The following is a 26190-nucleotide window of genomic DNA, read 5'->3' on the forward strand; positions in this document are numbered from 1 at the left end:
TTATCGGTCTGTACTACTACTTATCTGATTGTTATATTACACTGAGGCTCTACAGAACCCTTGTGACGCCATATAACTGAAAGATAAAAATAATTACAGTATGTGTGTGCAGACCCAGCTCATTGTTGAGAAGACGTCACAGACTGTAGCTGATTATTCCATAGATTTCCCTGGCACTACACTGAGAGAAGACTATGTTATTGTATAACGGAGAGTAAGAAGGACTTCCATGGACCGGCTTCTGTCACATGTCTGTGTGTACTCTGTCGGTGTAACGGGAAACCCCTGCCCATTATATACTGGGACCACCACTGCTCCACATCTCCACCCCACAGCTGCCTCATTCCACAACTAAGCACAAAAAGGGGGAAGGGACGGGGGAGTCTGTGCCCTGCAGGAAGAGGGGGAGGGCTGGCTGGGGTCTGGGTGTTTGGAAAGTCCTTTCCTTGTATTACTCCAGAGGGATCTCAGGTGTCTTCCAGTTATGAGGTTCCTGCTGCTTTTGGGGTGCGCTGCCGCTGTGTGCGTCCTGTTGGCGTCGGCATCTAACGGCGATGAGCCCGGATCAGACTCCAAGGATAAGGTGACCCAGGTGTGGTACCAGTTCTAGGTTATAAGGGAGCAGAAGGAACAGAAGAGAGGATGCATTTTCTCAGGAGAGAGAGAGAGAGAGAGGGATAGAAAGAGAGAGAGAGAGGGGGGGGGGGGAGAGAGAGGGGGGAGAGGGAGAGAGAGAGAGAGAGGGGGGAAGAGGGGGAGAGAGAGGGGAGAGAGAGAGGGGAAAGAGAGAGAGAGAGAGAGAGAGAGAGAGAGAGAGAGAGAGAGAGAGTGCTGTGTGAGTGTCATTGTGAGAGAGAAAAAGCGTGCATCAGAATGACTGAGTTAGAGTGTGACCATGTGAGGGAGACTGTCTGGGTTCTATAACACTGGAATCAGTGTATCTGGCGCTTACTGTATGTTATGTAAGGATCCTCGTAAGAACAGCGAATGTCCTGCAATATAGTGTTAAAGCAAATCCTGCTTAGATAAATTGAACTTGTTAGCAAAATGTATCACTGTGTATATGTCAGGGTGTGGATGGGACAGAGCAATGTTCTGCAGATCACTAGAGAGGTCAGTAATGTAATAATCTGCAGAATATATCACTATGGCCCTCATTCCGAGTTGATCGGTCGCATTGCGAATTTAGCAGAGTTACACACGCTAAGCCGCCGCCTACTGGGAGTGAATCTTAGCTTCTTAAAATTGCGACCGATGTATTCGCAATATTGCGATTACTAACTACTTAGCAGTTTCTGAGTAGCTCCAGACTTACTCTGCCTGTGCGATCATTTCAGTGCTTGTCGTTCCTGGTTGACGTCACAAACACACCCAGCGTTCGCCCAGGCACTCCCACCGTTTCCCCGGCCACTCCTGCGTTTTTTCCGGAAACGGTAGCGTTTTCAGCCACACGCCCCTGAAACGCCGTGTTTCCGCCCAGTAACACCCATTTCCTGTCAATCACATTACGATCGCCGGAGCGAAGAAAAAGCCGTGAGTAAAATTACTTTCTTCATAGTAAAGTTACTTGGCGCAGTCGCAGTTCGAACATTGCGCATGCGTACTAAGCGGATTTTCACTGCGATGCGATGAAAAATACCGAGCGAACAACTCGGAATGAGGGCCTATGTACCTGTCAGGGGGTAGATGGGACAGAGCAATGTTCTGCAGATCACTAGAGAGGTCAGTAATGTAATAATCTGCAGGATATATCACTATGTATCTGTCAGGGGGTAGATGGGATAGAGCAATGTTCTGCAGATCACTAGAGAGGTCAGTAATGTAATAATCTGCAGGATATATCACTATGTATCTGTCAGGGGGTAGATGGGATAGAGCAATGTTCTGCAGATCACTAGAGAGGTCAGTAATGTAATAATCTGCAGGATATATCACTATGTACCTGTCAGGGGGTAGATGGGACAGAGCAATGTTCTGCAGATCATTAGAGAGGTCAGTAGTGTAATCATCTGCAGGATATATCACTATGTATCTGTTAGGGGGTAGAGGGGACAGAGCAATGTTCTGCAGATCACTAGAGAGGTCAGTAATGTAATCATCTGCAGGATATATCACTATGTACCTGTCGGGGGTAGATGGGACAGAGCAATGTTCTGCAGATCACTAGAGAGGTCAGTAATGTAATAATCTGCAGGATATATCACTTTGTATCTGGCAGGGGGTACATGTGACAGAGCAATGTTCTGCAGATCACTAGAGAGGTCAGTAATGTAATAATCTGCAGGATATATCACTATGTATCTGTCAAGGGGTAGATGGGATAGAGCAATGTTCTGCAGATCACTAGAGAGGTCAGTAATGTAATAACCTGCAGGATATATCACTATGTACCTGTCAGGGGGTAGATAGGACAGAGCAATGTTCTGTAGATGACTAGAGAGGTCAGTAATGTAATAATCTGCAGGATATATCACTATGTAGTATGTACCTGTCAGGGGGTAGATGGGACAGAGCAATGTTCTGCAGATCATTAGAGAGGTCAGTAGTGTAATCATCTGCAGGATATATCACTATGTATCTGTCAGGGGGTAGATGGGATAGAGCAATGTTCTGCAGATCACTAGAGAGGTCAGTAATGTAATAATCTGCAGGATATATCACTATGTACCTGTCAGGGGGTAGATGGGACAGAGCAATGTTCTGCAGATCATTAGAGAGGTCAGTAGTGTAATCATCTGCAGGATATATCACTATGTATCTGTTAGGGGGTAGAGGGGACAGAGCAATGTTCTGCAGATCACTAGAGAAGTCAGTAATGTAATAATCTGCAGGATATATCACTATGTACCTGTCAGGGGGTAGAGGGGACAGAGCAATGTTCTGCAGATCACTAGAGAGGTCAGTAATGTAATAATCTGCAGGATATATCACTATGTACCTGTCAGGGGGTAGATAGGACAGAGCAATGTTCTGCAGATCATTAGAGAGGTCAGTAGTGTAATCATCTGCAGGATATATCACTATGTATCTGTCAGGGGGTAGATGGGATAGAGCAATGTTCTGCAGATCACTAGAGAGGTCAGTAATGTAATAATCTGCAGGATATATCACTATGTACCTGTCAGGGGGTAGATGGGACAGAGCAATGTTCTGCAGATCATTAGAGAGGTCAGTAGTGTAATCATCTGCAGGATATATCACTATGTATCTGTTAGGGGGTAGATGGGACAGAGCAATGTTCTGCAGATCACTAGAGAAGTCAGTAATGTAATAATCTGCAGGATATATCACTATGTACCTGTCAGGGGGTAGAGGGGACAGAGCAATGTTCTGCAGATCACTAGAGAGGTCAGTAATGTAATAATCTGCAGGATATATCACTATGTACATGTCAGGGTGTGGATGGGACAGAGCAATGTTCTGCAGATCACTAGAGAGGTCAGTAGTGTAATCATCTGCAGGATATATCACTATGTATCTGTCAGGGGGTAGATGGGATAGAGCAATGTTCTGCAGATCACTAGAGAGGTCAGTAATGTAATCATCTGCAGGATATATCACTTTGTACCTGTCAGGGGGTAGATGGGACAGAGCAATGTTCTGCAGATTCCTAGAGAGGTCAGTAATGTAATAATCTGCAGGATATATCACTATGTACCTGTCAGGGGGTAGATAGGACAGAGCAATGTTCTGCAGATGACTAGAGAGGTCAGTAATGTAATAATCTGCAGGATATATCACTATGTATCTGACGGGGTAGATAGGACAGAGCAATGTTCTGCAGATGACTAGAGAGGTCAGTAATGTAATAATCTGCAGGATATATCACTATGTATCTGACGGGGTAGATAGGACAGAGCAATGTTCTGCAGATGACTAGAGAGTTCAGTAATGTAATAATCTGCAGGATATATCACTATGTATCTGTCAGGGGGTAGATGAGATAGAGCAATGTTCTGCAGATCACTAGAGAGGTCAGTAATGTAATAATCTGCAGGATATATCACTATGTACCTGTCAGGGGGTAGATGGGATAGAGCAATGTTCTGCAGATCACTAGAGAGGTCAGTAATGTAATAATCTGCAGGATATATCACTATGTACCTGTCAGGGGGTAGAGGGGACAGAGCAATGCTCTGCAGATCACTAGAGAGGTCAGTAATGTAATAATCTGCAGGATATATCACTATGTATCTGACGGGGTAGATAGGACAGAGCAATGTTCTGCAGATGACTAGAGAGGTCAGTAATGTAATAATCTGCAGGATATATCACTATGTATCTGACGGGGTAGATAGGACAGAGCAATGTTCTGCAGATGACTAGAGAGTTCAGTAATGTAATAATCTGCAGGATATATCACTATGTATCTGTCAGGGGGTAGATGGGATAGAGCAATGTTCTGCAGATCACTAGAGAGGTCAGTAATGTAATAATCTGCAGGATATATCACTATGTACCTGTCAGGGGGTAGATGGGACAGAGCAATGTTCTGCAGATCATTAGAGAGGTCAGTAGTGTAATCATCTGCAGGATATATCACTATGTATCTGTTAGGGGGTAGATGGGACAGAGCAATGTTCTGCAGATCACTAGAGAAGTCAGTAATGTAATAATCTGCAGGATATATCACTATGTACCTGTCAGGGGGTAGAGGGGACAGAGCAATGTTCTGCAGATCACTAGAGAGGTCAGTAATGTAATAATCTGCAGGATATATCACTATGTACCTGTCAGGGGGTAGATGGGACAGAGCAATGTTCTGCAGATCATTAGAGAGGTCAGTAGTGTAATCATCTGCAGGATATATCACTATGTATCTGTCAGGGGGTAGATGGGATAGAGCAATGTTCTGCAGATCACTAGAGAGGTCAGTAATGTAATAATCTGCAGGATATATCACTATGTATCTGTTAGGGGGGTAGATGGGACAGAGCAATGTTCTGCAGATCACTAGAGAAGTCAGTAATGTAATAATCTGCAGGATATATCACTATGTACCTGTCAGGGGGTAGATGGGACAGAGCAATGTTCTGCAGATCATTAGAGAGGTCAGTAGTGTAATCATCTGCAGGATATATCACTATGTATCTGACGGGTTAGATAGGACAGAGCAATGTTCTGCAGATGACTAGAGAGTTCAGTAATGTAATAATCTGCAGGATATATCACTATGTATCTGTCAGGGGGTAGATGGGATAGAGCAATGGTCTGCAAATCACTAGAGAGGTCAGTAATGTAATAATCTGCAGGATATATCACTATGTATCTGTCAGGGGGTAGATGGGATAGAGCAATGTTCTGCAGATCACTAGAGAGGTCAGTAATGTAATAATCTGCAGGATATATCACTATGTACCTGTCAGGGGGTTGATGGGACAGAGCAATGTTCTGCAGATCATTAGAGAGGTCAGTAGTGTAATCATCTGCAGGATATATCACTATGTATCTGTTAGGGGGTAGAGGGGACAGAGCAATGTTCTGCAGATCACTAGAGAGGTCAGTAATGTAATCATCTGCAGGAGTTATCACTATGTACCTGTCAGGGGGTAGATGGGACAGAGCAATGTTCTGCAGATCATTAGAGAGGTCAGTAGTGTAATCATCTGCAGGATATATCACTATGTATCTGTCAGGGGGTAGATGGGACAGAGCAATGTTCTGCAGATCACTAGAGAGGTCAGTAATGTAATAATCTGCAGGATATATCACTATGTACCTGTCAGGGGGTAGATGGGACAGAGCAATGTTCTGCAGATCATTAGAGAGGTCAGTAGTGTAATCATCTGCAGGATATATCACTATGTATCTGTTAGGGGGTAGATGGGACAGAGCAATGTTCTGCAGATCACTAGAGAAGTCAGTAATGTAATAATCTGCAGGATATATCACTATGTACCTGTCAGGGGGTAGAGGGGACAGAGCAATGTTCTGCAGATCACTAGAGAGGTCAGTAATGTAATAATCTGCAGGATATATCACTATGTACCTGTCAGGGGGTAGATGGGACAGAGCAATGTTCTGCAGATCATTAGAGAGGTCAGTAGTGTAATCATCTGCAGGATATATCACTATGTATCTGTCAGGGGGTAGATGGGATAGAGCAATGTTCTGCAGATCACTAGAGAGGTCAGTAATGTAATAATCTGCAGGATATATCACTATGTACCTGTCAGGGGGTAGATGGGACAGAGCAATGTTCTGCAGATCATTAGAGAGGTCAGTAGTGTAATCATCTGCAGGATATATCCCTATGTATCTGTTAGGGGGTAGATGGGACAGAGCAATGTTCTGCAGATCACTAGAGAAGTCAGTAATGTAATAATCTGCAGGATATATCACTATGTACCTGTCAGGGGGTAGAGGGGACAGAGCAATGTTCTGCAGATCACTAGAGAGGTCAGTAATGTAATAATCTGCAGGATATATCACTATGTACATGTCAGGGTGTGGATGGGACAGAGCAATGTTCTGCAGATCACTAGAGAGGTCAGTAGTGTAATCATCTGCAGGATATATCACTATGTATCTGTCAGGGGGTACATGTGACAGAGCAATGTTCTGCAGATCACTAGAGAGGTCAGTAATGTAATAATCTGCAGGATATATCACTATGTATCTGTCAGGGGGTAGATGGGATAGAGCAATGTTCTGCAGATCACTAGAGAGGTCAGTAATGTAATAACCTGCATGATATATCACTTTGTACCTGTCAGGGGGTAGATGGGACAGAGCAATGTTCTGCAGATTCCTAGAGAGGTCAGTAATGTAATAATCTGCAGGATATATCACTATGTACCTGTCAGGGGGTAGATAGGACAGAGCAATGTTCTGCAGATGACTAGAGAGGTCAGTAATGTAATAATCTGCAGGATATATCACTATGTATCTGACGGGGTAGATAGGACAGAGCAATGTTCTGCAGATGACTAGAGAGGTCAGTAATGTAATAATCTGCAGGATATATCACTATGTATCTGACGGGGTAGATAGGACAGAGCAATGTTCTGCAGATGACTAGAGAGTTCAGTAATGTAATAATCTGCAGGATATATCACTATGTATCTGTCAGGGGGTAGATGGGATAGAGCAATGTTCTGCAGATCACTAGAGAGGTCAGTAATGTAATAATCTGCAGGATATATCACTATGTATCTGTCAGGGGGTAGATGGGATAGAGCAATGTTCTGCAGATCACTAGAGAGGTCAGTAATGTAATAATCTGCAGGATATATCACTATGTACCTGTCAGGGGGTAGATGGGACAGAGCAATGTTCTGCAGATCATTAGAGAGGTCAGTAGTGTAATCATCTGCAGGATATATCACTATGTATCTGTTAGGGGGTAGATGGGACAGAGCAATGTTCTGCAGATCACTAGAGAAGTCAGTAATGTAATAATCTGCAGGATATATCACTATGTACCTGTCAGGGGGTAGAGGGGACAGAGCAATGTTCTGCAGATCACTAGAGAGGTCAGTAATGTAATAATCTGCAGGATATATCACTATGTACCTGTCAGGGGGTAGATGGGACAGAGCAATGTTCTGCAGATCATTAGAGAGGTCAGTAGTGTAATCATCTGCAGGATATATCACTATGTATCTGTCAGGGGGTAGATGGGATAGAGCAATGTTCTGCAGATCACTAGAGAGGTCAGTAATGTAATAATCTGCAGGATATATCACTATGTATCTGTTAGGGGGTAGATGGGACAGAGCAATGTTCTGCAGATCACTAGAGAAGTCAGTAATGTAATAATCTGCAGGATATATCACTATGTACCTGTCAGGGGGTAGATGGGACAGAGCAATGTTCTGCAGATCATTAGAGAGGTCAGTAGTGTAATCATCTGCAGGATATATCATTATGTATCTGACGGGGTAGATAGGACAGAGCAATGTTCTGCAGATGACTAGAGAGTTCAGTAATGTAATAATCTGCAGGATATATCACTATGTATCTGTCAGGGGGTAGATGGGATAGAGCAATGTTCTGCAGATCACTAGAGAGGTCAGTAATGTAATAATCTGCAGGATATATCACTATGTATCTGTCAGGGGGTAGATGGGATAGAGCAATGTTCTGCAGATCACTAGAGAGGTCAGTAATGTAATAATCTGCAGGATATATCACTATGTACCTGTCAGGGGGTAGATGGGACAGAGCAATGTTCTGCAGATCATTAGAGAGGTCAGTAGTGTAATCATCTGCAGGATATATCACTATGTATCTGTTAGGGGGTAGAGGGGACAGAGCAATGTTCTGCAGATCACTAGAGAGGTCAGTAATGTAATCATCTGCAGGATATATCACTATGTACCTGTCGGGGGTAGATGGGACAGAGCAATGTTCTGCAGATCACTAGAGAGGTCAGTAATGTAATAATCTGCAGGATATATCACTTTGTATCTGGCAGGGGGTACATGTGACAGAGCAATGTTCTGCAGATCACTAGAGAGGTCAGTAATGTAATAATCTGCAGGATATATCACTATGTATCTGTCAGGGGGTAGATGGGATAGAGCAATGTTCTGCAGATCACTAGAGAGGTCAGTAATGTAATAACCTGCATGATATATCACTTTGTACCTGTCAGGGGGTAGATAGGACAGAGCAATGTTCTGCAGATGACTAGAGAGGTCAGTAATGTAATAATCTGCAGGATATATCACTATGTACCTGTCAGGGGGTAGATGGGACAGAGCAATGTTCTGCAGATCATTAGAGAGGTCAGTAGTGTAATCATCTGCAGGATATATCACTATGTATCTGTCAGGGGGTAGATGGGATAGAGCAATGTTCTGCAGATCACTAGAGAGGTCAGTAATGTAATAATCTGCAGGATATATCACTATGTACCTGTCAGGGGGTAGATGGGACAGAGCAATGTTCTGCAGATCATTAGAGAGGTCAGTAGTGTAATCATCTGCAGGATATATCACTATGTATCTGTTAGGGGGTAGATGGGACAGAGCAATGTTCTGCAGATCACTAGAGAAGTCAGTAATGTAATAATCTGCAGGATATATCACTATGTACCTGTCAGGGGTAGAGGGGACAGAGCAATGTTCTGCAGATCACTAGAGAGGTCAGTAATGTAATAATCTGCAGGATATATCACTATGTACCTGTCAGGGGGTAGATGGGACAGAGCAATGTTCTGCAGATCACTAGAGAGGTCAGTAATGTAATAATCTGCAGGATATATCACTATGTATCTGTCAGGGGGTAGATGGGATAGAGCAATGTTCTGCAGATCACTAGAGAGGTCAGTAATGTAATAACCTGCATGATATATCACTTTGTACCTGTCAGGGGGTAGATAGGACAGAGCAATGTTCTGCAGATGACTAGAGAGGTCAGTAATGTAATAATCTGCAGGATATATCACTATGTACCTGTCAGGGGGTAGATGGGACAGAGCAATGTTCTGCAGATCATTAGAGAGGTCAGTAGTGTAATCATCTGCAGGATATATCACTATGTACCTGTCAGGGGGTAGATAGGACAGAGCAATGTTCTACAGATGACTAGAGAGGTCAGTAATGTAATAATCTGCAGGATATATCACTATGTATCTGACGGGGTAGATAGGACAGAGCAATGTTCTGCAGATGACTAGAGAGGTCAGTAATGTAATAATCTGCAGGATATATCACTATGTATCTGACGGGGTAGATAGGACAGAGCAATGTTCTGCACATGACTAGAGAGCTCAGTAATGTAATAATCTGCAGGATATATCTCTATGTATCTGTCAGGGGGTAGATGGGATAGAGCAATGTTCTGCAGATCACTAGAGAGGTCAGTAATGTAATAATCTGCAGGATATATCACTATGTATCTGTCAGGGGGTAGATGGGATAGAGCAATGTTCTGCAGATCACTAGAGAGGTCAGTAATGTAATAATCTGCAGGATATATCACTATGTACCTGTCAGGGGGTAGATGGGACAGAGCAATGTTCTGCAGATCACTAGAGAAGTCAGTAATGTAATAATCTGCAGGATATATCACTATGTACCTGTCAGGGGGTAGATGGGACAGAGCAATGTTCTGCAGATCATTAGAGAGGTCAGTAGTGTAATCATTTGCAGGATATATCACTATGTATCTGTTAGGGGGTAGATGGGACAGAGCAATGTTCTGCAGATCACTAGAGAAGTCAGTAATGTAATAATCTGCAGGATATATCACTATGTACCTGTCAGGGGGTAGAGGGGACAGAGCAATGTTCTGCAGATCACTAGAGAGGTCAGTAATGTAATAATCTGCAGGATATATCACTATGTACATGTCAGGGTGTGGATGGGACAGAGCAATGTTCTGCAGATCACTAGAGAGGTCAGTAATGTAATAATCTGCAGGATATATCACTATGTATCTGTCAGGGGGTAGATGGGATAGAGCAATGTTCTGCAGATCACTAGAGAGGTCAGTAATGTAATAACCTGCATGATATATCACTTTGTACCTGTCAGGGGGTAGATGGGACAGAGCAATGTTCTGCAGATCACTAGAGAGGTCAGTAATGTAATAATCTGCAGGATATATCACTATGTACCTGTCAGGGGGTAGATAGGACAGAGCAATGTTCTGCAGATTCCTAGAGAGGTCAGTAATGTAATAATCTGCAGGATATATCACTATGTACCTGTCAGGGGGTAGATGGGACAGAGCAATGCTCTGCAGATTCCTAGAGAGGTCAGTAATGTAATAATCTGCAGGATATATCACTATGTACCTGTCCGGGGGTAGATAGGACAGAGCAATGTTCTGCAGATCACTAGAGAAGTCAGTAATGTAATAATCTGCAGGATATATCACTATGTACCTGTCAGGGGGTAGAGGGGACAGAGCAATGTTCTGCAGATCATTAGAGAGGTCAGTAGTGTAATCATCTGCAGGATATATCACTATGTATCTGTCAGGGGGTAGATGGGATAGAGCAATGTTCTGCTGATCACTAGAGAGGTCAGTAATGTAATAATCTGCAGGATATATCACTATGTACCTGTCAGGGGGTAGATGGGACAGAGCAATGTTCTGCAGATCATTAGAGAGGTCAGTAGTGTAATCATCTGCAGGATATATCACTATGTATCTGTTAGGGGGTAGATGGGACAGAGCAATGTTCTGCAGATCACTAGAGAAGTCAGTAATGTAATAATCTGCAGGATATATCACTATGTACCTGTCAGGGGGTAGAGGGGACAGAGCAATGTTCTGCAGATCACTAGAGAGGTCAGTAATGTAATAATCTGCAGGATATATCACTATGTACCTGTCAGGGGGTAGATGGGACAGAGCAATGTTCTGCAGATCATTAGAGAGGTCAGTAGTGTAATCATCTGCAGGATATATCACTATGTATCTGTCAGGGGGTAGATGGGATAGAGCAATGTTCTGCAGATCACTAGAGAGGTCAGTAATGTAATAATCTGCAGGATATATCACTATGTACCTGTCAGGGGGTAGATGGGACAGAGCAATGTTCTGCAGATCATTAGAGAGGTCAGTAGTGTAATCATCTGCAGGATATATCACTATGTATCTGTTAGGGGGTAGATGGGACAGAGCAATGTTCTGCAGATCACTAGAGAAGTCAGTAATGTAATAATCTGCAGGATATATCACTATGTACCTGTCAGGGGGTAGAGGGGACAGAGCAATGTTCTGCAGATCACTAGAGAGGTCAGTAATGTAATAATCTGCAGGATATATCACTATGTACATGTCAGGGTGTGGATGGGACAGAGCAATGTTCTGCAGATCACTAGAGAGGTCAGTAGTGTAATCATCTGCAGGATATATCACAATGTATCTGTCAGGGGGTACATGTGACAGAGCAATGTTCTGCAGATCACTAGAGAGGTCAGTAATGTAATAATCTGCAGGATATATCACTATGTATCTGTCAGGGGGTAGATGGGATAGAGCAATGTTCTGCAGATCACTAGAGAGGTCAGTAATGTAATAACCTGCATGATATATCACTTTGTACCTGTCAGGGGGTAGATGGGACAGAGCAATGTTCTGCAGATTCCTAGAGAGGTCAGTAATGTAATAATCTGCAGGATATATCACTATGTACCTGTCAGGGGGTAGATAGGACAGAGCAATGTTCTGCAGATGACTAGAGAGGTCAGTAATGTAATAATCTGCAGGATATATCACTATGTATCTGACGGGGTAGATAGGACAGAGCAATGTTCTGCAGATGACTAGAGAGGTCAGTAATGTAATAATCTGCAGGATATATCACTATGTATCTGACGGGGTAGATAGGACAGAGCAATGTTCTGCAGATGACTAGAGAGTTCAGTAATGTAATAATCTGCAGGATATATCACTATGTATCTGTCAGGGGGTAGATGGGATAGAGCAATGTTCTGCAGATCACTAGAGAGGTCAGTAATGTAATAATCTGCAGGATATATCACTATGTATCTGTCAGGGGGTAGATGGGATAGAGCAATGTTCTGCAGATCACTAGAGAGGTCAGTAATGTAATAATCTGCAGGATATATCACTATGTACCTGTCAGGGGGTAGATGGGACAGAGCAATGTTCTGCAGATCATTAGAGAGGTCAGTAATGTAATAATCTGCAGGATATATCACTATGTATCTGTTAGGGGGTAGATGGGACAGAGCAATGTTCTGCAGATCACTAGAGAAGTCAGTAATGTAATAATCTGCAGGATATATCACTATGTACCTGTCAGGGGGTAGATGGGACAGAGCAATGTTCTGCAGATCATTAGAGAGGTCAGTAGTGTAATCATCTGCAGGATATATCACTATGTATCTGTTAGGGGGTAGATGGGACAGAGCAATGTTCTGCAGATCACTAGAGAAGTCAGTAATGTAATAATCTGCAGGATATATCACTATGTACCTGTCAGGGGGTAGAGGGGACAGAGCAATGTTCTGCAGATCACTAGAGAGGTCAGTAATGTAATAATCTGCAGGATATATCACTATGTACATGTCAGGGTGTGGATGGGACAGAGCAATGTTCTGCAGATCACTAGAGAGGTCAGTAATGTAATAATCTGCAGGATATATCACTATGTATCTGTCAGGGGGTAGATGGGATAGAGCAATGTTCTGCAGATCACTAGAGAGGTCAGTAATGTAATAACCTGCATGATATATCACTTTGTACCTGTCAGGGGGTAGATGGGACAGAGCAATGTTCTGCAGATCACTAGAGAGGTCAGTAATGTAATAATCTGCAGGATATATTACTATGTACCTGTCAGGGGGTAGATGGGACAGAGCAATGTTCTGCAGATTCCTAGAGAGGTCAGTAATGTAATAATCTGCAGGATATATCACTATGTACCTGTCAGGGGGTAGATGGGACAGAGCAATGCTCTGCAGATTCCTAGAGAGGTCAGTAATGTAATAATCTGCAGGATATATCACTATGTACCTGTCAGGGGGTAGATAGGACAGAGCAATGTTCTGCAGATGACTAGAGAGGTCAGTAATGTAATAATCTGCAGGATATATCACTATGTATCTGACAGGGTAGATAGGACAGAGCAATGCTCGCACATTTACAGCGTGAGACTCCGGCATAGGCTTATCACACGTTTACAGCGTGAGACTCCGGCATAGGCTTATCACACGTTTATAGCGTGAGACTCCGGCATAGGCCTATCACTTATTTACAGCGTGAGACTCCGGCATAGGCCTATCACACATTTACAGCGTGAGACTCCGGCATAGGCCTATCACACATTTACAGCGTGAGACTCCGGCATAGGCTTATCACACATTTACAGTGTGAGACTCCGGCATAGGCTTATTGCACGTTTACAGCGTGAGACTCCGGCATAGGCTTATCACACATTTACAGTGTGAGACTCCGGCATAGGCTTATCACACATTTACAGCGTGAGACTCCGGCATAGGCTTATCACACGTTTACAGCGTGAGACTCCGGCATAGGCTTATCACACGTTTATAGCGTGAGACTCCGGCATAGGCCTATCACACATTTACAGCGTGAGACTCCGGCATAGGCTTATTGCACGTTTACAGCGTGAGACTCCGGCATAGTCTTATCACACATTTACAGTGTGAGACTCCGGCATAGGCCTATCACACATTTACAGCGTGAGACTCCGGCATAGGCTTATTGCACGTTTACAGCGTGAGACTCCGGCATAGGCTTATCACACGTTTATAGCGTGAGACTCCGGCATAGGCCTATCACACATTTACAGCGTGAGACTCCGGCATAGGCTTATTGCACGTTTACAGCGTGAGACTCCGGCATAGGCTTATCACACGTTTATAGCGTGAGACTGCGGCATAGGCCTATCACACATTTACAGCGTGAGACTCCGGCATAGGCTTATCACACATTTACAGCGTGAGACTCCGGCATAGGCTTATCACACGTTTATAGCGTGAGACTCCGGCATAGGCTTATCACACATTTACAGTGTGAGACTCCGGCATAGGCTTATCACACATTTACAGTGTGAGACTCCGGCATAGGCTTATCACACATTTGCAGCGTGAGACTCCGGCATAGGCTTATCACACATTTACAGTGTGAGACTCCGGCATAGGCTTATCACACATTTGCAGCGTGAGACTCCGGCATAGGCTTATCACACATTTACAGTGTGAGACTTCAGCATAGGCTTATCACACATTTACAGCGTGAGACTTCGGCATAGGCTTATTGCACATTTGCAGAGATTACATGATACTTGTCTCATCAGTGCCGAAGCTTTGTGATGTTATGACACATATTTTTCCGCAGTACTATGGGAGATCTGGTCTCTTTCAGGGAGGTGTCCTGTACGAGGGTCACAAGAGGACGATAGCTGCAAGAGGCACAAAACTGTCACGGGACAGAAGAGTAAGTGGTGATAAGTATGGGGGGGGGGGGCAGGGGGCAACATGAAAACTGTACTACCCTGTATGCACTGCAACGCCCGCAGATTGGCCCTCATTCTGAGTTGATCGCTCGCTAGCTATTTTTTGCAGCGCTGCGATCAGATAGTCGCCGCCTATGGGGGAGTGTATTTTTGCTTTGCAAGTGTGCGATCGCATGTGCAGCCGAGCGGGACGAAAAAGTTTTGAGTTGCCCAGAACTTACTCAGCCGCTGCGATCACTTCAGCCTGTCCAGTCCCGGAATTGACGTCAGACACCCGCCCTGCAAACGCTTGAACACGCTTGTGTCTTTCCAAACACGCCCAGAAAACGGTCAGTTGACACCTACAAACGCCCTCTTCCTGTCAATCTCCTTACGATCAGCTGTGCGAATAGATTCGTCGCTAGAAGCATTGCACAGCGTGCGTGCGCATTGCGGTGCATACACATGCGCAGTAGTAACCTGATCGCTGCGGTGCGAAAAACGGCAGCGAGCAATCAACTCGGAATGCGGGCCTTTGTCCCAACATTTCACTAATGTCCCCAACGTGTAGTACCTGCTGTCAGGAGAGTAACTGCAGCTGGTTATAATGTAATCTATAGGTGCATTGTTATATAGGTGATACGTTGCGGCGTATTTTGCATGTGTCCGTACTGCATATTCACCTTCTCTGCGCGTACGGTCATACAGAATCATGTACATTTCACTCATATCTCCACCAGGGCCGGTTCTAGACCTTGTGGCACCCAGGGCGAAAGTTTCCTGTGGCGCCCCCCCTCCAGGTAAAATACAGTTGGTGCACGCCGAGGGCGAGCGCCCCAAAACGGGGGAGTGGCTTCTTAATAGGGAAGGGGCGTGGCTTCTTCATAGGGAAAGGGCGTGCCCACAGTTATCCGTCTGTACTTGTGCCCCGCTGTAGCTGTACCCCCAGCAGCTATGCCCCCAGTTGATTTGCCCCCAGTAGCTGTTCCCCCTGTAGCAGTGCCCCCTGTAGTTGTGCCCCCTGTAGATCTGCCCCCAGTAGCTGTGCCCCTTGTAGTTGTGCCCCCAGTAAGTGCCCCCTGTAGTTGTGCCCCCTGTAGATCTGCCCACAGTAGCTGTGCCCCTTGTAGTAGTGCTCCCAGTAGTAGTGACCCCAGTATGTGCCCCCTGTAGTAGTGCTCCCAGTATGTGCCCCCTGTAGTAGTGCCCCCAGTATGTGCCCCCTGTAGTAGTGCCCCCAGTATGTGCCCCCTGTAGTAGTGCTCCCAGTAGTAGTGCCCCCAGTATTTGCCCCCTGTAGTAGTGCTCCCAGTAGTAGTGCCCCCAGTATGTGCCCCCTGTAGTAGTGCTCCCAGTAGTAGTGCCCCCAGTATGTGCCCCCTGTAGTAGTGCCCCCAGTATGTGCTCCCAGTAGTAGTGCCCCCAGTATGTGCCCCCTGTAGTAGCGCCGCTTTGAAACCCTATAAAAACCCACAATACTTACCAGCCTCGCTCGTGCTTCCGGACCGCTGCTGCTGCTGTCTCTGGGCGCCGGCTCCTTTCTATGGGAGAGACGTTATGACGTCTCTCCCATAGCAGCGCCGCGCTGACACTAGGGGTCAATTTTGACCTCTAGCCTCAGTCAGCGACGCCGGCTGCAGCGGGCGCACACAACGCTCGCTGCAGCCGTGGGCCGTGGAGGGAGGGAGGATTAGTAGCGGCTCTTGCCACGGCAGCGGCGCCCTCAGGGTAGCGGCTCCCCGGGCAAAAAGCATGCTTGCCCGTGGCAAGAGCCGCTACTGATCTCCACTCACATCTGAAGAGGCAGAACCAGGGAGTAACAGGACTCTCCCATGCCAGCAAAGGCCGGAGAGGGCGTGCCGATGCATTGTAGAGTTGGGCGTAGACGCAAATATGCCCTGTTCCGATGTAACTTTTACATCTGTTATAGGGTTGTGCAGGTGTGTGCTGATGATGATGACTAGTAGCAAACCAAGTGAGCGGATGTAGGGGGCGTGCGCAGTGTAAGATGCGAGCACATATATGCATTTATGTGTCTGTGCATGCAACAATATACACATATACCGCCGAGCTTCCTCCAGCTCTGCACATGGCAGGGGCGTGCAGTCAGGGGAGGCTCCCCTGTCATAATGATAAAATAATACGGAGTCTGTGTCATAAATATCTTGTTTGTATTATGTTAATCATTAATGCTGTTTAAAATGCTGCAAAATCTAGATGGGAGGCCTCCCACTGACTATAATACAATGGTGGTCATTCCGAGCTGATCGCTAGCTGCATTTGTTCACAGCGCAGCGATCAGGCTAAAAAATGGTGCAGTGTGGCAAGAGTGGTAGTGCAGTGTAATGGGGGTGGCAGTATCAGTGGGTGCAGTGTGGCAAGAGTGGTAGTGCAGTGTAATGGGGGTGGCAGTGTCAGTGGGTGCAGTGTGGCAAGAGTGGTAGTGCAGTGTAATGGGGGTGGCAGTGTCGGTGGGTGCAGTGTGGCAGAAGGTGGCGGTGCAGTGTGGCAGGGGTGCCAGTGCAGGTGGATGCAGTGTGGTTGCGGGTGGCGTTGCAGGTGGGTTCAGTGTAGCAGGATGTGGTGGTGCAGGTGGATGCAGTGTGGTAGCGGGTGGCGTTGCAGGTGGGTTCAGTGTAGCAGGATGTGGTGGTGCAGGTGGATGCAGTGTGGCAGGAGATGGTCAGACCCACCTCAATGTGTGCCTCACCAGGCAGTGACCTCACCGCATGTCACTGGCATATGGTGCATACTGGCTGCACAGGGCACATTGCAGCCAGTATCTCTGTGGCAGCTCCAGCTTGCGCGACCTGAGGATACGCCGGGCACAGCTACTCTTACCTGCGCCCATGGCCCCGCCCCCACATCAGTAGCATTATTTATCGCCAAGATATCAAATAATAAATTGCAAATCCCTATTATTTTATATACGATGCTGAAATAGGGACAATTACCGCTCTGCCGGCCACTATTCTGAGTATTTGTGGGGGCTCGACTTGAGTACTACTGTTAGCAGTAGCTATTAAAGCTATGTTATATTAATTCATTAGTTATCGTGAGTCTGTAAATTACTGGTGATATTGCCCTTCTGCAGATTACTGGTGATATTGTACTTCTGTAGGTTACTAGTGATATTGTACTTCTGTAGGTTACTAGTGATATCGTACTTCTGCAGATTACTGGTGATATTGTACTTCTGTAGATTACTAGTGATATCGTACTTCTGTAGATTACTAGTGATATTGTACTTCTGTAGATTACTAGTGATATCGTACTTCTGTAGGTTACTAGTGATATTGTACTTCTGTAGATTACTAGTGATATTGTACTTCTGTAGATTACTAGTGATATCGTACTTCTGTAGGTTACTAGTGATATTGTACTTCTGTAGGTTACTAGTGATATTGTACTTCTGTAGATTACTAGTGATATTGTACTTCTGTAGATTACTAGTGATATTGTACTTCTGTAGATTACTAGTGATATCGTACTTCTGTAGGTTACTAGTGATATTGTCCTTCTGTAGGTTACTAGTGATATAGTACTTCTGTAGATTACTAGTGATATTGTACTTCTGTAGATTACTAGTGATATCGTACTTCTGTAGGTTACTAGTGATATTGTACTTCTGTAGGTTACTAGTGATATTGTCCTTCTGTAGATTACTAGTGATATTGTACTTCTGTAGGTTACTAGTGATATTGTACTTCTGTAGATTACTAGTGATATTGTACTTCTGTAGGTTACTAGTGATATTGTACTTCTGTAGATTACTAGTGATATTGTACTTCTGTAGGTTACTAGTGATATCGTACTTCTGTAGATTACTAGTGATATTGTACTTCTGTAGATTACTAGTGATATTGTACTTCTGTAGGTTACTAGTGATATCGTCTTTCTGTAGGTTACTAGTGATATCGTACTTCTGTAGGTTACTAGTGATATTGTACTTCTGTAGATTACTAGTGATATTGTCTTTCTGTAGGTTACTAGTGATATTGTACTTCTGTAGGTTACTAGTGATATTGTACTTCTGTAGGTTACTAGTGATATCGTCTTTCTGTAGGTTACTAGTGATATTGTACTTCTGTAGATTACTAGTGATATTGTACTTCTGTAGATTACTAGTGATATCGTACTTCTGTAGGTTACTAGTGATATTGTACTTCTGTAGATTACTAGTGATATTGTACTTCTGTAGATTACTAGTGATATTGTACTTCTGTAGATTACTAGTGATATCGTACTTCTGTAGGTTACTAGTGATATTGTACTTCTGTAGATTACTAGTGATATTGTACTTCTGTAGGTTACTAGTGATATTGTACTTCTGTAGATTACTAGTGATATCGTACTTCTGTAGGTTACTAGTGATATTGTACTTCTGTAGGTTACTAGTGATATTGTACTTCTGTAGATTACTAGTGATATCATCTTTCTGTAGGTTACTAGTGATATCGTCCTTCTGTAGATTACTAGTGATATTGTACTTCTGTAGATTACTAGTGACATTGTACTTCTGTAGGTTACTAGTGATATTGTACTTCTGTAGATTACTAGTGATATTGTACTTCTGTAGGTTACTAGTGATATTGTACTTCTGTAGGTTACTAGTGATATTGTACTTCTGTAGGTTACTAGTGATATCGTCTTTCTGTAGGTTACTAGTGATATCGTACTTCTGTAGTTTACTAGTGATATTGTACTTCTGTAGGTTACTAGTGATATTGTACTTCTGTAGATTACTAGTGATATCGTACTTCTGTAGGTTACTAGTGATATCGTCCTTCTGTAGATTACTAGTGATATTGTACTTCTGTAGATTACTAGTGATATTGTACTTCTGTAGGTTACTAGTGATATTGTACTTCTGTAGATTACTAGTGATATTGTACTTCTGTAGGTTACTAGTGATATTGTACTTCTGTAGGTTACTAGTGATATCGTCTTTCTGTAGGTTACTAGTGATATTGTACTTCTGTAGGTTACTAGTGATATCGTACTTCTGTAGGTTACTAGTGATATTGTCCTTCTGTGGATTACTAGTGATATTGTACTTCTGTAGATTACTAGTGATATTGTACTTCTGTAGGTTACTAGTGATATTGTACTTCTGTGGATTACTAGTGATATCGTACTTCTGTGAATTACTAGTGATATCGTTCTTCTGTGGATTACTGGTGATATCGTACTTCTGTGGATTACTAGTGATATTGTACTTCTGTGGATTACTGGTGATATTGTACTTCTGTGGATTACTAGTGATATTGTACTTCTGTGGATTACTAGTGATATTGTACTTCTGTAGATTACTAGTGATATTGTACTTCTGTAGGTTACTAGTGATATTGTACTTCTGTGGATTACTAGTGATATCGTACTTCTGTGAATTACTAGTGATATCGTTCTTCTGTGGATTACTGGTGATATCGTACTTCTGTGGATTACTAGTGATATTGTACTTCTGTAGATTACTAGTGATATTGTACTTCTGTAGGTTACTAGTGATATTGTTCTTCTGTGGATTACTAGTGATATCGTACTTCTGTGAATTACTAGTGATATCGTTCTTCTGTAGATTACTAGTGATATTGTACTTCTGTAGATTACTAGTGATATTGTACTTCTGTAGGTTACTAGTGATATTGTACTTCTGTAGGTTACTAGTGATATTGTACTTCTGTAGATTACTAGTGATATTGTACTTCTTTAGGTTACTAGTGATATTGTACTTCTGTAGATTACTAGTGATATCGAACTTCTGTAGGTTACTAGTGATATTGTACTTCTGTAGGTTACTAGTGATATTGTACTTCTGTAGATTACTAGTGATATCGTCTTTCTGTAGGTTACTAGTGATATCGTCCTTCTGTAGATTACTAGTTATATTGTACTTCTGTAGATTACTAGTGATATTGTACTTCTGTAGATTACTAGTGATATTGTACTTCTGTAGGTTACTAGTGATATTGTACTTCTGTAGGTTACTAGTAATATCGTCTTTCTGTAGGTTACTAGTGATATTGTACTTCTGTAGGTTACTAGTGATATTGTACTTCTGTAGGTTACTAGTGATATTGTCCTTCTGTGGATTACTAGTGATATTGTACTTCTGTAGATTACTAGTGATATTGTACTTCTGTAGGTTACTAGTGATATTGTACTTCTGTGGATTACTAGTGATATCGTACTTCTGTGAATTACTAGTGATATCGTTCTTCTGTGGATTACTGGTGATATCGTACTTTTGTGGATTACTGGTGATATTGTACTTCTGTGGATTACTAGTGATATCGTACTTCTGTGGATTACTAGTGATATCGTACTTCTGTGAATTACTAGTGATATCGTACTTCTGTGGATTACTGGTGATATCGTACTTCTGTAGATTACTAGTGATATCGTACTTCTGTGGATTACTAGTGATATCATACTTCTGTGAATTACTAGTGATATCGTACTTCTGTGAATTACTAGTGATATCGTACTTCTGTGGATTACTAGTGATATCGTACTTCTGTAGATTACTAGTGATATCGTACTTCTGTGGATTACTGGTGATATTGTCCCTCTGTGGATTACTAGTGATAATCCTCCTCTGGAACGGATGGACACGCCTGCATTTTTCTGGACACTCCCAGGAAACGGTGAGGTGCCGCCCCGGAATGCCTTCTGCCTGTCAATCTTCTTTCCTCATAGAAACCGCCGTCGTCGGACAGCGATACACCTGCGCATTGCGGACCGCACGCATGCGCTGTTCAGACCCGATCTCACGGCTGCGAAAAAAGGCAGCGTGCATTCTTATCTGAATGACCCCCATTGTCCCTCTGTGGATTACTAGTGATATCGTTCTTCTTTCATTACTCCTTAGAGTTGTCTTGTCCCTCATCAGGTGTTTATATAGAGATTGGGAATACTCTAATATGCTCCGTTGTCTGTTGCAGAATGGTAGAAAGAAACCGCCGGTGTGTGCTGGCTGCTATACGTCCTTGCTAAAGGAGGTAGGTAACATGTTATTATACAGCAAAGTGCACCATGTACAGGTAATATAAAACCAGTATAATAAACATTCTATCAGCAGATGTTGGCTCCAATGACATCATCACACAATATTCTTACCTGCTACGATTAACTAAACTTAACTTATCTAGAAATAACAACACAGACCACTGAAATGCCATTAAAATCAGTCAGCCGTTATTTATTTATAATACTTAAAACTAAGTATGGTGGAAATAAGAAAGAACGGCCGGATCAGCAGTGACATTACGTCTTATTGCCGCTACGCATGTCCATGACATGACTTTATTTATCTCATAGGCTACACCAATAAGCGCTGAGTCTCCAACTCTCTCCCCAATACACCGTAATAGGGCCGGCCAGACAGCCAAGCCCAATGACCCCCGGTAAGGAGGACCAGAGTATACAATGTGCTGGGCAAAGAGCGCACCTCCAAACAGCGGCACAATAGCCTCTGTAACCACCGCTCTTTCCCGCCACATATATAGGTCGACAAACCTCAACTAGCAAAGAAAAAGAAAAAAAGGGTGGGGAAAAAGGTGACACGGGAGGGAGGGTGGGAAAATCCTGAGAGAAAGAGGAAGAATCCTATTACTTCCTCACACAAAATGTCCGCTAGCTCCTCCCTAAACACTCCCACTTACCTAACCGGTTCCTGCCCCATTTCTATTAACGGTTTGATTACCTAGTTTCATTTTGTGAAGCTCATACAATCCTACTACCTCGAAGTTTACGGTCACTTGCGCTAATTTAAGCACTCGCTCTTCATAACATACAGTTAATATGCTATATAATATTACTAATATTGGGCGTTATTCAGCATGCATCGCTGATGTGATCGCATTTCCCTGATCTTCGCTCCAGTGCACATGCGCAGGGCCCATTCTATGTGTGTGCGTCCTGGGAGATGCGATCGCATCACAGTGATGCGAACGCCTCTGCCTGATTGAAGGCCAGGGGCAGCGACGTGGCATTGCAGGGGCATGGCGCCGAAAATGCGGGCAAGTCTGTTACGTTTTTGGGGCGGACACATGATGTCACGTGTGGCCGCTCTGATGGTAAACATGGCCGCGCTGCGCAGGCAGGGGTCGTCCCTAGTTGCTGCGATCGCAATCTAAGGCTGTAAATATATGGAAGTTTATACAGGAATGGTGCAGAACAGGTATGCTGAGGTAATACAGGTAACCAGTGATGACAGGAATGGTGCAGAACAGGTATGCTGAGGTAATACAGGTAACCAGTGATAACAGGGATGCGGAACAGGTATGCTGAGGTAATACAGGTAACCAGTGATGACAGGGATGCGGAACAGGTATGCTGAGGTAATACAGGTAACCAGTGATAACAGGGATGCGGAACAGGTATGCTGAGGTAATACAGGTAACCAGTGATAACAGGGATGCGGAACAGGTATGCTGAGGTAATACAGGTAACCAGTGATAACAGGGATGCGGAACAGGTATGCTGAGGTAATACAGGTAACCAGTGATAACAGGGATGCGGAACAGGTATGCTGAGGTAATACAGGTAACCAGTGATAACAGGTATGCTGAGGTAATACAGGAAACCAGTGATGACAGGGATGCGGAACAGGTATGCTGAGGTAATAAGGTAACCAGTGATAACAGGGATGCGGAACAGGTATGCTGAGGTAATACAGGTAACCAGTGATAACAGGGATGCGGAACAGGTATGCTGAGGTAATACAGGTAACCAGTGATGACAGGGATGCGGAACAGGTATGCTGGGGTAATACAGGTAACCAGTGATAACAGGGATGCGGAACAGGTATGCTGAGGTAATACAGGTAACCAGTGATAACAGGGATGCGGACCAGGTATGCTGAGGTAATACAGGTAACCAGTGATAACAGGGATGCGGAACAGGTATGCTGAGGTAATACAGGTAACCAGTGATGACAGGGATGCGGAACAGGTATGCTGAGGTAATACAGGTAACCAGTGATAACAGGTATGCTGAGGTAATAAGGTAACCAGTGATAACAGGGATGCGGAACAGGTATGCTGGGGTAATACAGGTTACCAGTGATGACAGGGATGCGGAACAGGTATGCTGAGGTAATACAGGTAACCAGTGATAACAGGGATGCGGAACAGGTATGCTGAGGTAATACAGGTAACCAGTGATAACAGGGATGCGGAACAGGTATGCTGAGGTAATACAGGTAACCAGTGATGACAGGGATGCGGAACAGGTATGCTGAGGTAATAAGGTAACCAGTGATAACAGGGATGCGGAACAGGTATGCTGAGGTAATACAGGTAACCAGTGATGACAGGGATGCGGAACAGGTATGGTGGGGTAATACAGGTAACCAGTGATAACAGGGATGCGGACCAGGTATGCTGAGGTAATACAGGTAACCAGTGATAACAGGGATGCGGAACAGGTATGCTGAGGTAATACAGGTAACCAGTGATAACAGGTATGCTGAGGTAATAAGGTAACCAGTGATGACAGGGATGCGGAACAGGTATGCTGAGGTAATACAGGTAACCAGTGATGACAGGGATGCAGAACAGGTATGCTGAGGTAATACAGGTAACCAGTGATAACAGGGATGCAGAACAGGTATGCTGAGGTAATACAGGTAACCAGTGATAACAGGGATGCGGAACAGGTATGCTGGGGTAATAAGGTAACCAGTGATAACAGGGATGCGGAACAGGTATGCTGAGGTAATACAGGTAACCAGTGATAACAGGGATGCGGAACAGGTATGCTGCGGTAATACAGGTAACCAGTGATGACAGGGATGCGGAACAGGTATGCTGGGGTAATACAGATAACCAGTGATGACAGAGATGCGGAACAGGTATGCTGAGGTAATACAGGTAACCAGTGATAACAGGGATGCGGAACAGGTATGCTGAGGTAATACAGGTAACCAGTGATGACAGGGATGCGGAACAGGTATGCTGAGGTAATACAGGTAACCAGTGATGACAGGGATGCGGAACAGGTATGTTGGGGTAATACAGGTAACCAGTGATAACAGGGATGCGGAACAGGTATGCTGAGGTAATACAGGTAACCAGTGATAACAGGGATGCGGAACAGGTATGCTGGGGTAATACAGGTAACCAGTGATGACAGGGATGCAGAACAGGTATGCTGGGGTAATACAGGTAACCAGTGATAACAGGTATGCTGAGGTAATACAGGTAACCAGTGATAACAGGGATGCGGAACAGGTATGCTGAGGTAATACAGGTAACCAGTGATGACAGGGATGCAGAACAGGTATGCTGAGGTAATACAGGTAACCAGTGATGACAGGGATGCGGAACAGGTATGCTGAGGTAATACAGGTAACCAATGATAACAGGGATGCGGAACAGGTATGCTGGGGTAATACAGGTAACCAGTGATGACAGGGATGCGGAACAGGTATGCTGAGGTAATACAGGTAACCAGTGATGACAGGGATGCGGAACAGGTATGCTGAGGTAATACAGGTAACCAGTGATGACAGGGATGCGGAACAGGTATGCTGAGGTAATACAGGTAACCAGTGATGACAGGGATGCGGAACAGGTATGCTGAGGTAATACAGGTAACCAGTGATGACAGGGATGCAGAACAGGTATGCTGAGGTAATACAGGTAACCAGTGATGACTGGGATGCGGAACAGGTATGCTGAGGTAATACAGGTAACCAGTGATGACAGGGATGCGGAACAGGTATGCTGAGGTAATACAGGTAACCAGTGATGACAGGGATGCAGAACAGGTATGCTGAGGTAATACAGGTAACCAGTGATAACAGGGATGCGGAACAGGTATGCTGGGGTAATACAGGTAACCAGTGATGACAGGGATGCGGAACAGGTATGCTGAGGTAATACAGGTAATCAGTGATGACAGGGATGCGGAACAGGTATGCTGAGGTAATACAGGTAACCAGTGATGACAGGGATGCAGAACAGGTATGCTGAGGTAATACAGGTAACCAGTGATGACAGGGATGCGGAACAGGTATGCTGGGGTAATACAGGTAACCAGTGATAACAGGGATGGGAACAGGTATGCTGGGGTAATACAGGTAACCAGTGATAACAGGGATGGGGAACAGGTATGCTAGGGTAATACAGGTAACCAGTGATAACAGGGATGCGGAACAGGTATGCTGAGGTAATACAGGTAACCAGTGATGACAGGGATGCGGAACAGGTATGCTGAGGTAATACAGGTAACCAGTGATAACAGGTATGCTGGGGTAATACATTTAACCAGTGATAACAGGGATGCGGAACAGGTAT

General features: G+C 44.2%; 1 protein-coding gene across 6 annotated transcripts in view; it reads left to right on the top strand.

Annotated features, from left to right (window-relative positions):
• Nucleotides 1–374: 374 nt before the first annotated feature.
• The window catches only part of LOC134928666 (uncharacterized), a 147021-nt gene continuing 121205 nt past the window's right edge, over nucleotides 375–26190 (top strand). For 2 of the 6 annotated variants that reach the window (XM_063924633.1, XM_063924636.1), the window contains exons 1-3: nucleotides 377–592; nucleotides 14818–14889; nucleotides 21832–21888. In XM_063924633.1, coding sequence (XP_063780703.1) covers nucleotides 485–592; nucleotides 14818–14889; nucleotides 21832–21888 — 237 coding nt within the window. In that variant the 5' untranslated portion in view covers nucleotides 377–484. Of the gene's footprint in view, nucleotides 593–14817; nucleotides 14890–21831; nucleotides 21889–26190 lie in introns of all 6 variants that reach the window. The other 4 variants (XM_063924634.1, XM_063924639.1, XM_063924635.1 and 1 more) reach the window with 4 other exon arrangements.

This window comes from Pseudophryne corroboree, chromosome 5 (assembly GCF_028390025.1).
Source record: "Pseudophryne corroboree isolate aPseCor3 chromosome 5, aPseCor3.hap2, whole genome shotgun sequence".
NCBI lineage: Eukaryota > Metazoa > Chordata > Amphibia > Anura > Myobatrachidae > Pseudophryne > Pseudophryne corroboree.